Below are 12,920 nucleotides of genomic sequence, written 5' to 3'. Positions count from 1 at the left end.
GAGCATTAAGAGCTTCAAATTGGTTGTTCATGGTGGTTGTGGTATTGATATTAATGGCAATTTTGTAATTACTTGAAGATGATGAGGGTGAGAGAGTAAAGATGTCATTTTCGAAAAAAAAAAAAAATAATTGATGGCATTTTCGTAAATTATATGAATTTGTGGGGTGAATAGGGCAAAACCAATTTTCAAAAAAAAAAGAGGTTAGTTTTGTGTTTGACTTTAAGTTGTAGGTCAATTTTGCAAAAAATTCCCAAATCAATGTGAAGTAAATGTAAATTCAACCAAAAGTTAATGAGATGATTTTAGCTTGGTAAATTTACATCTTAAATTGCAATTTTTCGCCAAACAGAACCATACATTGTTAGTAAGCATATGTATATATGAAACAAAAACGTAAATTCAAATGAACACCAAGATCATGCAAACTGATTTATATGCAAATAACAAATATTCAGATAAATCAAAATCGATGTGGCTTCATATCTACAGCGTTAGTTTGCAAAATTATTCTCTTTAACTTTTTTACAACGTTATAGGAACACTAGCCGGTCGACAAACCCAAAGCCGGTTATAACATAACGAAACCAAAGATTGATTTGCTTCTAATTTTGTAAGAATTAATATATAAATAAAAATTTCCAATTTTCGTTAAATTCTTATAAATGTTTAAGGCAAAAACATTAGGGTCAGCTTTGCCTAAACCAAATCGGTTCGTCCCTGCTTAATTTTAACATGTGCATAAGACAAAGTTGTATGCTTTGGTAAATCCCCATGAGATTGTGTATATCACTTTTGGGCCACCACCACCCCTGCTGCAACAACCACACTCCACCACCCTTCATAAAACGCTTTCTGTGGATGATAAATTTTTGACAGGATCAAAATTTTATCAATCGGTACGATAATATGATAAGTATAACCATCGATCTTCCACAATCATCCAATTTGGGTGGTTGCCTAGTTTGTCCCGCAATTTACGAAAGGCCCCACCCTTTCTTCTTACCCATACAACTCTAAAATCTCTAGATGTTACTACAACACTCCAAACCAGAAGTATTGTTCCGGCTTTGGCTGAGGAAAACGTAGATCGTTTGCATTGGAAGAAAATGGCGATTGAGATTTTTAACTGAATTCATGAGATAATAAATAATAATAGTTTAAGGTTCATGAAAAAGTTCATATTTTTTTATTGAATGTATAAACTATAAAAATATTTGAAAGCCATATATTTTAAGAAAAAATATATATATATAGAGTTTAGCACTCACATTTCAACTTTCCACCAACTTCATTTTCTTTCAGTGGGTGAAAGACTGACTAACACATGTACATCTATCAACTGGACCATCTGTATTTTGGTGTAAAATTCAAAATAGTAAAGGCGAATTCGGTTGAAAATACTTTTTGGGTAAAAAAAAAAGACATGTACAGAAATTATATGGATTCATCTGAATAAAGATGAATCGTCAAATAATCTTTTAGTTTTCTTATTGCACATAAATTTCTGGAAAATTTTGTATAATCTTTCATTCTTACAAGTAAGCTCAGTTACGTAGTGGAATGCAAAAAAGGAGCATACATTAATTAATTAGTATACATAATTTCCCAAACAAACTAGGTTTTCATATATCCATATTTAGAAACTCAACATCTCCACGATAGCCGTCCAAACATGTGCAAAATAATCCACCACTAAGAGTCTAAAATGAAATTTACACATGATTAATAAAATTTTAACACGATTCAAGTTATACGTAACGTAGTTTTGATTCTACCTGTCGTATATATCTATAGGTGACAACAATAACCAAAATATACTCAGTTTAAACCTTGCGTGGAGTGCCAAGTAAATAATAAAGTATAAAGAAACAAAGGAACTAACCCGTCTATTTTGTGATACGTTAAATGTCATCAGATGATAACTAAAAAGAAAGAAAGTGAACTCCATATTCTGAATGAACGTATTGATACGTACAAGGGTATACATAGATGAATCAAATACATTCACAATGGTTCCATCAATATGTGTATTTGTACATTTATTTATATATATATATATATCATTCGATCGTATGTGTCGCTTGAGGATTCATCAAAATTTTATGTTTTCCTTCAAGTAGCATATGATCGATTGCTGCAAAGAGACCAAAATTTAATCACGTTAAACCTTATAATTAACCAAAATATTTACCGCTAGACATTGCTTAATTTTGCTATTTTGAAGAAATTAGAAGATTAAATATAAACTAAGAGAAAAGAGCGTGAAAACTTACGAGCAGGCATAGAATGACACATGCGGCTGCCCCTGGGAACAATGCGTACCATAAATTCAAGTGATGAAACTTTGCTCCATCTATGAACATTAGTGGTAGGCTCGCCGCTGTAGTTTTTATTTGTTTATAAATTAATCAGATTAATTAACGAACACAATTAACTATGACTTTTCTCACAATAAGTAAGTTAATTAGCAAGGAAAAAGGAAGAATTGATCGCATTTGATTTCGATTAAAAAGAGAGAGAACGTTGTGAAGAGTACATGAAGGGATGAATCTATATGATCTAAGAGTTTATTATTATTTCTTAGAGCATCACCAACAATGAATATGAAGAAGTATCTAAGTATTTAATAAAAAGAAATGAAATTAAAGAAAGAAGACAAAAAATTCTAAATTTAGAGGTTTTTAGAATCTATTAGACAAAAATGTAAGAGAAAGTTAGTGTTTTTATTGACTTAAAAAAATAAAATATAATTGAATAACTATAATATTTTTTTTTAAAAAAAATTAGAAACAAACTTATATGATTTCTTGTTGTTGGAGTTGCTCGGGGGCAGATTATATTACTTTTGTCAGCTGTATGGACTCTGGTTTGGTTTCTTTATGGGCTTTAGTTTTGATTCATATAGTTTAAAACATGGGCTAAAAATCATATGGTATTTTTAACTTACTATCGTTAATCCATTAAAATATTAAAATTATTACATCATTCAATATTTTAGGTTGCTCGGTTTTATTTTATTAATTTTCGTCACTCTATGAAACTGGAAAAAGGTTTGAATTTATTTTTATTGTGGTAAAAAAATCAATTTTATAATTAATATAGAGACAAATAAAATATAATTTACCAGGAGGGTGATTGGCACGAGCAATGACCATAAAAGCGATAGAAGCGGCGAGGGCAACGCTCCGGGCGAGCCAACCTGGACCGAATACGGAGAACGCTACCACTCCAATCGCAGCACAGGCTATTTGAGCTAAAAATATATTGTATTTCTGAAAATGTAATAAAAGACAAAATCATTAAATTGTTTAAAATACGACAATATTATGAACCATCATTTAAAGTTCCTTTTTCAAATGATGTGATGTGATCACATCTCTATGAACTAATAACGTGATGTGATGGCACAAATAGGTTTTGTGACTGATTACCCAAAATACATGAAAGTAATTAGGTGGAATATGTTTTCTTGCTTAATTTAAACAATAAAAAAAATAAAATAATGGATCTCTTTATTCCATAGAAAAGTGAAAGTGGGGAATTTCTTAAACTAGTCCCTTTGTGGATATAGAACTTAAATGTAAACATTTAAACCCTAAAAATTGACTTTGGTATGAATTTGCGTTTTGCATTCACGGAAAAAGATAAAGAAGCGTTTTCGTTCAACCACAAGTATAATTAGATTCCTACTATATATATGTAACATGTGTTTAAGGATTACCCGAGCAGCAGGAGCAGATGGAGTGGTGAAAAGAATGGCGCAGACGGCACCAAGTGGTGCAACTGACATTGTGATCCCTTTTGGAGATAACATTTGATCCATTCTTCCCATTATAGCCATCGCCGCAAACGCTCCTATTCACACAAAAAGGATGATTAGTTTTTTTTTGTCAACAGACGTGATTAGTTAAGAACCATTAACTTTCAAGAAAAATCAAATTGTTCCAGAAATACTTTTTTTTTTTTAAAAAAAATGTTGTAATGGTAACATTTTTAACTATACAGTCACAATTACCATTGGATATCCGTTTGAAATTCAGATTAAAGCTCAAACCAGAGATGTTTATACAACTCTAGCTGAGACACACATGATTTCATATGTGTTGGTAGAAGTCAGCTATAACCTTTGAATAATAGGTAGACCTATCTGTCAGCATAGGGTTTTGACTACAAAACAACTAGGATCCTCGAGAAATAAACATTAGTTTGACTATACCATATATGTTTCACGATTCAATTATTTACTTCAATTAGAGGATCACATAATATATTTAGGTATAACTCTTTTTCATACGCTATTTTACAGGGAATAGTTTTCTTCCAACCAGTTAAATTTATCTAGATTTCTTGCTTAAGCTAATTTCTTCACATTTATCCTGAAAAAAACATACCTTAATATCAAGGTATATTCGGTAAATTGGTGTTTGACCAAAACAAATCGATAAATTGGTGAAATTGGAAATGCATGTTATATAAATGACCATTTGGCCGTAGGAAGAGCCACAATGTCTCTCTCTCTCTCTCCGTATTTTTTAAATCTCTTCTCATCTTTTGGGTCAGACTGGAATTAATATTGTCCATTAATTATTAATTTTATATTCTTTTTATGTGTACCTCTTCTCTCTTCCTAGTTCTTTTTTGTTTTCAACTTTTATACCCTAATCGCCTGTTGTAGTTCTTCTGAATTAGAAACAAAAGGGCATCAAATTTAGATAAAACAAAGATGAAAAAACGTATTAGTAGTTCTTATGAGTTATGATCATTAGACAATACAAATTATGATCTTAATCACTGATTATCAATTAGCATATACGTTTCTTTAAATAGTCCACTTACCAGCTGCGGGCCAAATGGCATCACTCAGCAATAGAGTTGTCGCCGCCGCCTTCTTATCTGGCATCCAAGACTCCCAAGACGACGGTGCAGTCATGTTTCCTGCCGAAGCCACCACCGTGCTAACTCGCCGACGGTGGCTTAAAAACGCTGGATTTCTCATTTGGCTCCAAGATTTAAACTCAAAGCATCTATTATAAGTAGACAACCCGATAATATGCTTGCTCGGAACGGCGGTGAGCATTGCCTGAGATTTCAAAGTCGTCGTACTAGTGAGGTTCCGGCGAATAGGATGTAAGCCAACCGGAGTTAGTGGCTTCACCGGAACCGTAGACATGGTAATCTGAGGTGGAGAAATAAAGATAATTAAGACCGCTCAAAATCTAAAAAAATATCACAAGAAAAAGGCTAAAATACTCTTCTTCTCTGTCCCCTTCACCAATAGGAGACAGACAATCTTTACCATCTCTATTTATATATGCACGCAGCACGTATCTGCATAGATGTACATATACATACATAGGCAGATTAGCATATTCTTAACTTTTTCATACTAGCCTTTTAATTATTTATGAATATACATATATAATGGTATGAATGAGTTTCACTGTGATGGTCGTAATTTTAAAAATAATAATTTTAGAGTACAATTTGCAAATAATTCATTAAAATTGTTTTCTCTTGAAATATTTTCTATAATAGAAGATCTCAAAGTGAAGCCCAAACTGACTTCTGAGAGCTTCAATCGCTATGTGAAACCAGGATTGTTAGGTCAAAAACATATCTAGTGGAAGTTGAAATTTCACTAGGCTACCATTACTACTTAATTTGATTATAGTTATGTAAAACAATAGAACTCTTTCAAAAGTTGATTACTTACGAAAGTGCTAATGACATCAGTGGTCTCTTGTAATGCACATCTATATGTAAATTAGTATCATATTATCAATTACTTTACGACATAATATCGAATTGTATAAACGTAGAAATTTTTGGTCATATGTGCAAAATTATAAATGTATGAAGATGAATACTAGAATAATGACTTTTTGTAACAATTAGAGTAATGACTTTATATATGCGTGTGTAGCAACTTGTAAAGCGTATAGGGCAAAAAAAAACGCGTTGCCCTTTTAGGAGGTGGATGGGGCTTGGAAGATAGACGAAGACTCTTCCATTAAACGAAAGGTCAATATTCAGAGAGGATAACATTAAAATATCCCACAAAGGAAAAATCAAAACTTTGTCTACTCTCATACATCTTTTCTTTAATTAAATTTCTGCATTTTCTCATATACGATCATTTTAAATTGTTCTTTTTGCTGACAAATACCATACACAAAATTCTCCTCATTCAAGTATATATATTTTCAAAAAGAACATTATGAAGAATAGGCTCTATTACATAAACAAAAGGTCAATATTCAGAGGACAACATTAAAATATCTCACAAAAGAAAAATCAAAAACATTGTCTAGCCTCATACATTTTTTTTCTTTATTTCTTTTCTCTTATAAGATCAAATTTGTAATTCATATTTTTGCTAAAAAATACCAATACATATAATTCTCTTCATTTAGCATAAAATAAAATTGCAGACCTTGTCTTCTGCTTACAATGTTGCAAAATAAAACATTTCATTACTAAACATTAACGTGCACAAGAATAATGCACCTCAATAATCTTACAATCTTACACCATCCTTCAAATTCTAATTTACAAACAGAGTCACTCGGTGCAAAACTACAATCATAAATCAAACCGCCCCGGTTCAAAGATTCTCCGGTTACTTTCAACATCGCATACCCACTAACAGTAATCAGAATGGGAGTCATCGTAGTAATCAATAGCAGAAGATGGCGACATTACTTCTTGCTCAAGTAACTGAACCACCTGATTCATGGCCGGCCGGTCCTCAGGGCTAGCAGCTGTGCACCTCGCCGCTATTTCAACCAATGCCTCAACAGAGTCTTCGTCCACGTCAACACATCTCTTGTCCATTACATCATCTAATCTATCCTCTTTCAACAGAGTGTTCATCTGAAAGAAAGAAAGAACATTTTAGTTAGAATCCTCAAAAGCCAAAACAGAAAAGCTCTTCGTTTTGTCTTACCCATCCGACAACGTTTAAGCCTCTTTTAACGAATGTCGTGTCTGTTGGTCTCTTTCCGGTAACGAGCTCAAGCAAAAGAACTCCAAAGCTGTAGACATCAGACTTCTCCGTTGCTCTACCGTTCTGTAAATACTCTGTTTCCAAAATATATAACAAAAGTTAGAAACTTTTTGTCAAAGATTCATCAGAAAATAGATATAGCAGAGAGAACAAAGGACCTGGAGCAAGATAGCCAAAGGTGCCAGCTACCACGGTGGTAACGTGAGCCTCTTCGTCAACAAGAAGCTTTGCAAGTCCAAAGTCCGAGACTCGAGGCTCTAGCTTATCATTGAGTAGAATGTTGCTTGACTTTATGTCACGATGAACTATCTTCGGGCTACAATCATGGTGCAAATAGGCCAACCCCCTCGCTGAACCTAGTGCTATTTTCAGTCTCGCATTCCAGTTCAATAAACCGTCTTCTTGATCTCGTTCTTGTGAGACAAAAAAAAACAGTATGAATCATAGGCTGAGATGAAAGAGAAGAGATGTGTATTATTTACCGTGGAGGAGATGGTCTAAGCTGCCAAGAGTTAGATAATCATAGATGAGAAGTCTTGAAGTAGGCAAGCGGCAGTATCCACGCAGGTTCACTAGATTGATGTGTTTGACACTTCCTAGAATCTCAACCTCTCGCTCAAAAACTCGGTCTGACCCTTGCCTACTCCTGTCTATCTTCTTGACAGCAAAAGTTCCAAGATCGTTCATCACCATTCGGTAGACCGTGCCAAACCCTCCTGAGCCAACAATGTCTTCTTCGTCAAGAGACTCCAGCTTCTCGATCAGCTCGGTCGAGGTGTATGGAAGATCACCGTGGAATGTAATCAGCTTTTTGCTTGTTTCTGATGGTTCCTTTTGTTTATTGACTTCAGTGTACTTCTTTACTGTTCTTTCCTTCTTTGAGAGCATCCAAACCCAAAGGAACACAAAGATGATGATGAATGCAACAGCCATTGTAGACATTGCTCCGATCAAGATGCCTTTGATCAAGCGTGACGATCTCTTTGGAGGATCTGTGAGAGAGAAATCAAGAAACGTTTAGCCAAAGGGAAACTAAAGAAACAAAAGAGTAGATTTAGTAATAAGAAACTTGCCTGATTCATCATCAGTTACTGCGTGAGGAAGAACAACAGGGAAGCCCATTGATGATCTACATGGCTTGTGAATTTGCGGTCCACAAAGGTCCAAGTTACCAGTGAATCTAACCATATACAGACACAAAACCATAATCAGAATATAACAACCTAGTCTAGCAGCACAACTAAAAGAAGAGAAGCTCTCACGATTCAGGTCCGAATCTGCTGAGCACTCCAATATCTGGAATCTCCCCGGAGAGAAAGTTGGCTGACATGTTCCTGAATACAACAATGAGTTCAAGAACATATATACGTTAAAAGACACAACTCTTCCACACAATTTATCTAAAAAGACAGAGACATGTTGTGTGTACTTACAAGGAGCGTAAACGTGTAAGACGACTCATTGAAGAAGGTATAGCACCCTTGAGTGTATTGCTTGATAGATCCCTGCAAAAATACACTCAAACCATCAGAAACTCTTTGGAATTGATCAAACATGAAACACTGAGAAACTTTAAAAAAAAAAACAATAGAGTTTTTGGTTTTGAATGTTACAAGATAGTAAGAAACGTGAGGTTGCCGATACTCGGTGGAATCTCGCCTTGAAGAAAGTTACCCCTCAAGTACCTGAAAGCCTGTTTAAACAGATGACACCAACGTTCATGGCTCAACACTCTCAATGTGTGAAGAAAAATGGTGGCTTACATAGCTCTGAGCTCAGTGCAATTAGTGATCTCATCAGGAATTGTTCCGTGTAAGCTGTTCTGATGAAGTGCCCTACATAACTCAGAACCGGATTTTGGAATTAAACAAACTACTATACAAGTTTAAAAGATAGAAAAGCTTTATTATTAAAAAAGAACAAAATGTATCCACAACTCACAGTCTCTGCAGTCTACTAAGTTTCCCAATGCTAGGAGATATGATCCCTCCTAGTTGCATGTAAGGTAAGTTTCTGCATCATCCACACACAGTTCAGATCAAAGAACGAAGCTGAAGATAGAGAATAATGCCATAGAGAGAGTAGAGAGCATTGTTTACATGGAAACGACTCTTTGGTCTTGAGGATTACAGGAGACACCAGTCCAAGAACAAGGAGACTCGTCTGAATCTCTCCAGTTTTCTAGTGAGTTCCTCGTATCGTTGAATCCGCTTTTCAGCTCCAAAAGAGCATACCCTACACGATCAAAGCTCAAATCTCAGATTTCTCACTAACCAACAAGAAAAAGGCAAAGACTTAAAGAGAGAAAGTATATACTAACCATCGAGAGTTAGAGCAAATGAGCACGAAACGAAAACCGTAGCTGCGCAAATTACTGAGAGAACCCAATTCAAGAAACCCATTTCACTGATTCTAAAGTAGAAGGAGGTTCTTAAGTTCGATTCGAAGGAGAAGACAACACAAAAGGTAAAAAAAAAAAAAGATTAGAAATTTATCCCCAAATGAGCTTAGAGGATGAAGAGAGAGATTAGTGGTTGGGTGTGAGGACTACTACTCATCATGAATAATCTTTACTTTTGTTTTTCCTCAAAAGAATTCTTTTTTTTTTTATATATTTTTTGTTTTTGTTTTTGTTTTTGTGTGTTTCCCTCTTCTTTTCGAACTAAGTGAATGGAGCGATTTTTGAAAATCTGTCTACTCTTGGAGGGTTGTGCACAGAGAAGAGTGAGGAGAGGAGACCCGTTGCGAGGAGACATTATTCAAATATCATCTGTGTCTAAGATTTAATATACTGACACTCGCGAGTACAGTTTGTAAACCTACTCGCTACTGTTTAAGTCATCAATGGGTCAATGACAGCGATTCGTTTACCGAATCTGTACCTGAGACGCTAGTGAGCGAGTGGAACGTTGTTATATGAAACTCTGTCGTTTACTTTGTCTCGATGCGTTAAAAGCAAATGTTTACTCTCACCAAATCTACTGATTACGTTAACACTAATCACTAGTGTCGTTTTATTAATTTTTAGCAAGTACAAGTTGAAAATATTAACTAAAAATTTTTAACAGTTGTTTGGCCGAACAATGAATGTTTAAACGAGATTTCGACTACATTAGTGATTACTGTTAACATAACAAATGGTTTCGCACTCTAATTTAAACAGGAATTTTTTTTAACTGTTATACATACCAACTAAACAAGTAACAACAACGATAACAACCATGTAAAGGCAAATATTCAAACGATAAACCAAACCGAAATTAAGAACATAAAGTAGAGAGAACAACAGTCCACAAAGTAAAGAGAAGAAGATCCTAGAGTTGTCCATACAAACCAAATAAACCTGCAACTGGTAGTTGAGGTTTTCTTTTTCATAAAGTAGCAAAAGACTAAATTGTTTAAGGGGAGGTGTGACGTAGTTACTCATCAGTACTCTTCCTCTTGTTGGTATTCTCCTTCTTCCTCATCCTCGTACTCACCTTCTTCATCTGCTGTTGCATCTTGGTATTGCTGGTACTCCGAAACCAGATCGTTCATGTTGCTCTCCGCTTCCGTAAACTCCATCTCGTCCATTCCTTCCCCTGTGTACCAATGCAAGAAAGCCTTCCTCCTGAACATAGCTGTGAACTGCTCACTCACACGCCTAAACATCTCCTGGATCGAAGTCGAGTTTCCAATGAAAGTTGACGCCATCTTCAGACCAGTTGGCGGGATGTCACAGACTGTTGACTTCACGTTGTTTGGGATCCACTCCACAAAGTAGGATGAGTTCTTGTTCTGCACGTTCAGCATCTGCTCGTCCACTTCCTTTGTGCTCATCTTGCCACGGAACATGGCGGAGGCTGTGAGGTAGCGACCGTGTCTTGGGTCTGCAGCACACATCATGTTCTTGGAGTCCCACATCTGCTGGGTGAGCTCAGGGACTGTGAGGGAACGGTACTGCTGAGATCCTCTTGAGGTGAGGGGAGCAAAACCCACCATGAAGAAGTGAAGACGTGGGAATGGGATCAGGTTCACAGCGAGCTTGCGGAGGTCAGAGTTGAGCTGACCAGGGAACCTCAAACAGCAAGTCACACCAGACATGGTGGCAGATATCAAGTGGTTCAAATCACCAACTGTAAACACATAATGAATCAAGTATGAGAGCCAAAAATACACATACAACATGGGCACCAAAACGTGCTAAAACAACGATATATTAAAGCAAACAGTGCACTATCACAACCACAATCCCTTATACCACGAGAATGTATTGTGCAAATAAGATTGACAGGTAGCAGTTTGAGTATTATCAAGGTTATGTGAACAACACAGACGAACAAAGAATAATAAACAGAACCAATAAACCAAAGATGTGACTAATGAAATCAATAGCACGCAGATATTACTGGAGTGAACATCAATCAGGTGATAACTTGCAGATCAGAACAGAATACAAAACAATGATATGCTTACTATCTACAACAGTCCATTTAAGCATAGAGCAACAGACTAGTCTAACCATTAACGAAGAGCAAGATTGGATAAAATAATGAGATCTTACAGCTAGGGGTAGTGAGTTTGAGAGTCCTGAAGCAGATATCATACAAGGCCTCGTTGTCAAGAACCATACACTCATCAGCGTTCTCAACCAGCTGATGAACAGACAGCGTAGCGTTGTAAGGCTCAACGACGGTGTCAGAGACCTTTGGGGAAGGAAACACTGAGAAGGTAAGCATCATCCGATCTGGGTACTCTTCACGGATCTTAGAGATCAGAAGCGTTCCCATACCAGATCCAGTTCCTCCTCCCAAGGAATGGCAAACCTGAAACCCTGCAAAACCAAATCTCACTCTTCAAACCTCCGATAAACCACAAATCGAATAGATCTAGAAGATGAAGTTAGTATATACCTTGAAGACAGTCACAGTTCTCAGCCTCCTTACGAACAACATCGAGCACTGAATCGATTAGCTCAGCTCCTTCAGTGTAGTGCCCCTTGGCCCAGTTGTTACCGGCTCCTGATTGGCCGAAGACGAAGTTATCGGGGCGGAAGGTTTGACCGTAAGGTCCAGATCTGAGACTGTCCATGGTTCCAGGCTCCAGATCCATGAGGACGGCGCGAGGGACGAATCTCCCGCAGCTTGCTTCATTGTAGTAGACGTTGATGCGCTCGAGCTGCAGATCTGAGTCTCCGGTGTATCGACCGGTGGGATCGATGCCGTGCTCGGCGCAGACGACTTCCCAGAACTTGGCACCGATCTGGTTACCGCACTGGCCTCCCTGGATGTGAAGGATCTCACGCATCTTCGGTGGAAACGGAGAGGAGAGATCTAGGGCTCCGAGATTGGTAAGTGTTTTTTTGAAATGAGTGAACAGAATCAAGATAGAGTGAGTGATAGAGAGAGAGAGAGAGAGAGTTTTTATTATTGCTCTGTGTTTTATTTTTCTTTTTTAATTATTTCCCTCCTAAAATATCTGTCAGACGTGCCGATTTGTTTTTTCGAAATTTGAAATTTGAAATGATAGTGCGTTATTTTCTATACTACTATTTATTTATAACGTACAGATCACAACAACGAAACCAAAAAAAAAAACTCTTTTTTTCGTAATTTCAAATTTTGATGATTTACGACAATCTGGGCACGTGCATCAGTTTATTTAGTTAAGGGTTAAAAACGAAGTATAATAAGGGCCTTGTTTGACAAAGGGCCAAATTAACAAGTTGATATCGCCTTTAATTTAGTTGAGCCTCAATGTTAGTCCAAAAGCCCATTTAAGTTCACCTAAATACTAAATTTACAAGCCTATACTAATCATGTAGACGAATCAGTTTATTCGATTTCAGATTTTTTACATATGTTCGGTTAGGCCTGGACATTTTTCTCCGAGTCCGAACCAGAACCAACCCAAAAATACAGGTTTGGATCCA

General features: G+C 36.3%; 3 protein-coding genes across 3 annotated transcripts; all 3 read right to left on the bottom strand.

Moving 5' to 3' along the window:
- Positions 1-1,904: 1,904 nt before the first annotated feature.
- On the bottom strand, positions 1,905-5,691 carry LOC103874711. Its single transcript, XM_033272273.1, has 5 exons — positions 4,840-5,691; positions 3,725-3,858; positions 3,128-3,275; positions 2,277-2,383; positions 1,905-2,137 (listed from the first exon to the last, which is right to left on the bottom strand). Exons 1-5 carry the CDS (start codon positions 5,171-5,173, stop codon positions 2,096-2,098), a joined length of 765 nt encoding a protein of 254 aa, XP_033128164.1. The 5' UTR covers positions 5,174-5,691; the 3' UTR covers positions 1,905-2,095.
- Positions 5,692-6,393: 702 nt separating this feature from the next.
- On the bottom strand, positions 6,394-9,916 carry LOC103874710 (LRR receptor-like serine/threonine-protein kinase FEI 2). The gene is made up of 12 exons (XM_009153141.3): positions 9,330-9,916; positions 9,109-9,244; positions 8,951-9,022; positions 8,773-8,844; positions 8,623-8,694; positions 8,443-8,514; positions 8,272-8,343; positions 8,083-8,189; positions 7,492-8,001; positions 7,168-7,422; positions 6,950-7,083; positions 6,394-6,876 (listed from the first exon to the last, which is right to left on the bottom strand). The coding sequence occupies exons 1-12, from the start codon at positions 9,409-9,411 to the stop codon at positions 6,646-6,648; spliced, it is 1,815 nt and encodes a 604-aa protein (XP_009151389.1). The 5' UTR covers positions 9,412-9,916; the 3' UTR covers positions 6,394-6,645.
- A 244-nt stretch (positions 9,917-10,160) lies between these two features.
- On the bottom strand, positions 10,161-12,449 carry LOC103874709 (tubulin beta-2 chain). Its single transcript, XM_009153140.3, has 3 exons — positions 11,902-12,449; positions 11,553-11,822; positions 10,161-11,124 (listed from the first exon to the last, which is right to left on the bottom strand). The coding sequence occupies exons 1-3, from the start codon at positions 12,293-12,295 to the stop codon at positions 10,436-10,438; spliced, it is 1,353 nt and encodes a 450-aa protein (XP_009151388.1). The 5' UTR covers positions 12,296-12,449; the 3' UTR covers positions 10,161-10,435.
- Between the last annotated feature and the right edge of the window lie 471 nt (positions 12,450-12,920).

The sequence above is a fragment of the Brassica rapa genome, chromosome A06, assembly GCF_000309985.2.
Source record: "Brassica rapa cultivar Chiifu-401-42 chromosome A06, CAAS_Brap_v3.01, whole genome shotgun sequence".
Lineage (NCBI taxonomy): Eukaryota > Viridiplantae > Streptophyta > Magnoliopsida > Brassicales > Brassicaceae > Brassica > Brassica rapa.
The sequence above is the reverse complement of the archived record's forward strand: the minus strand, read 5'-3'. Positions and strand labels throughout refer to the sequence as shown.

Bases quoted from the DNA above. Each gene is read 5' to 3' on its own strand.
- LOC103874709 (XM_009153140.3), bottom strand. From the start codon at position 12,295: ATGCGTGAGATCCTTCACATCCAGGGAGGCCAGTGCGGTAACCAGATC. The intron at 11,823-11,901 runs GTATATACTAAC...TTGGTTTTGCAG, and splicing joins GAACTGTGACTGTCTTCAAG to GGTTTCAGGTTTGCCATTCC. The intron at 11,125-11,552 runs GTAAGATCTCAT...ATGTGTTTACAG, and splicing joins CAAACTCACTACCCCTAGCT to TTGGTGATTTGAACCACTTG.
- LOC103874711 (XM_033272273.1), bottom strand. From the start codon at position 5,173: ATGTCTACGGTTCCGGTGAAGCCACTAACTCCGGTTGGCTTACATCCT. The intron at 3,276-3,724 runs GTAATCCTTAAA...TTACATTTTCAG, and splicing joins CATCTGCTCCTGCTGCTCGG to AAATACAATATATTTTTAGC. The intron at 2,138-2,276 runs GTAAGTTTTCAC...GTCTCTTTGCAG, and splicing joins GTGTCATTCTATGCCTGCTC to CAATCGATCATATGCTACTT.
- LOC103874710 (XM_009153141.3), bottom strand. From the start codon at position 9,411: ATGGGTTTCTTGAATTGGGTTCTCTCAGTAATTTGCGCAGCTACGGTT. The intron at 8,515-8,622 runs GTAACATTCAAA...GTATTTTTGCAG, and splicing joins CTCACGTTTCTTACTATCTT to GGATCTATCAAGCAATACAC. The intron at 7,423-7,491 runs GTAAATAATACA...TTGTCTCACAAG, and splicing joins CTTAGACCATCTCCTCCACG to AACGAGATCAAGAAGACGGT.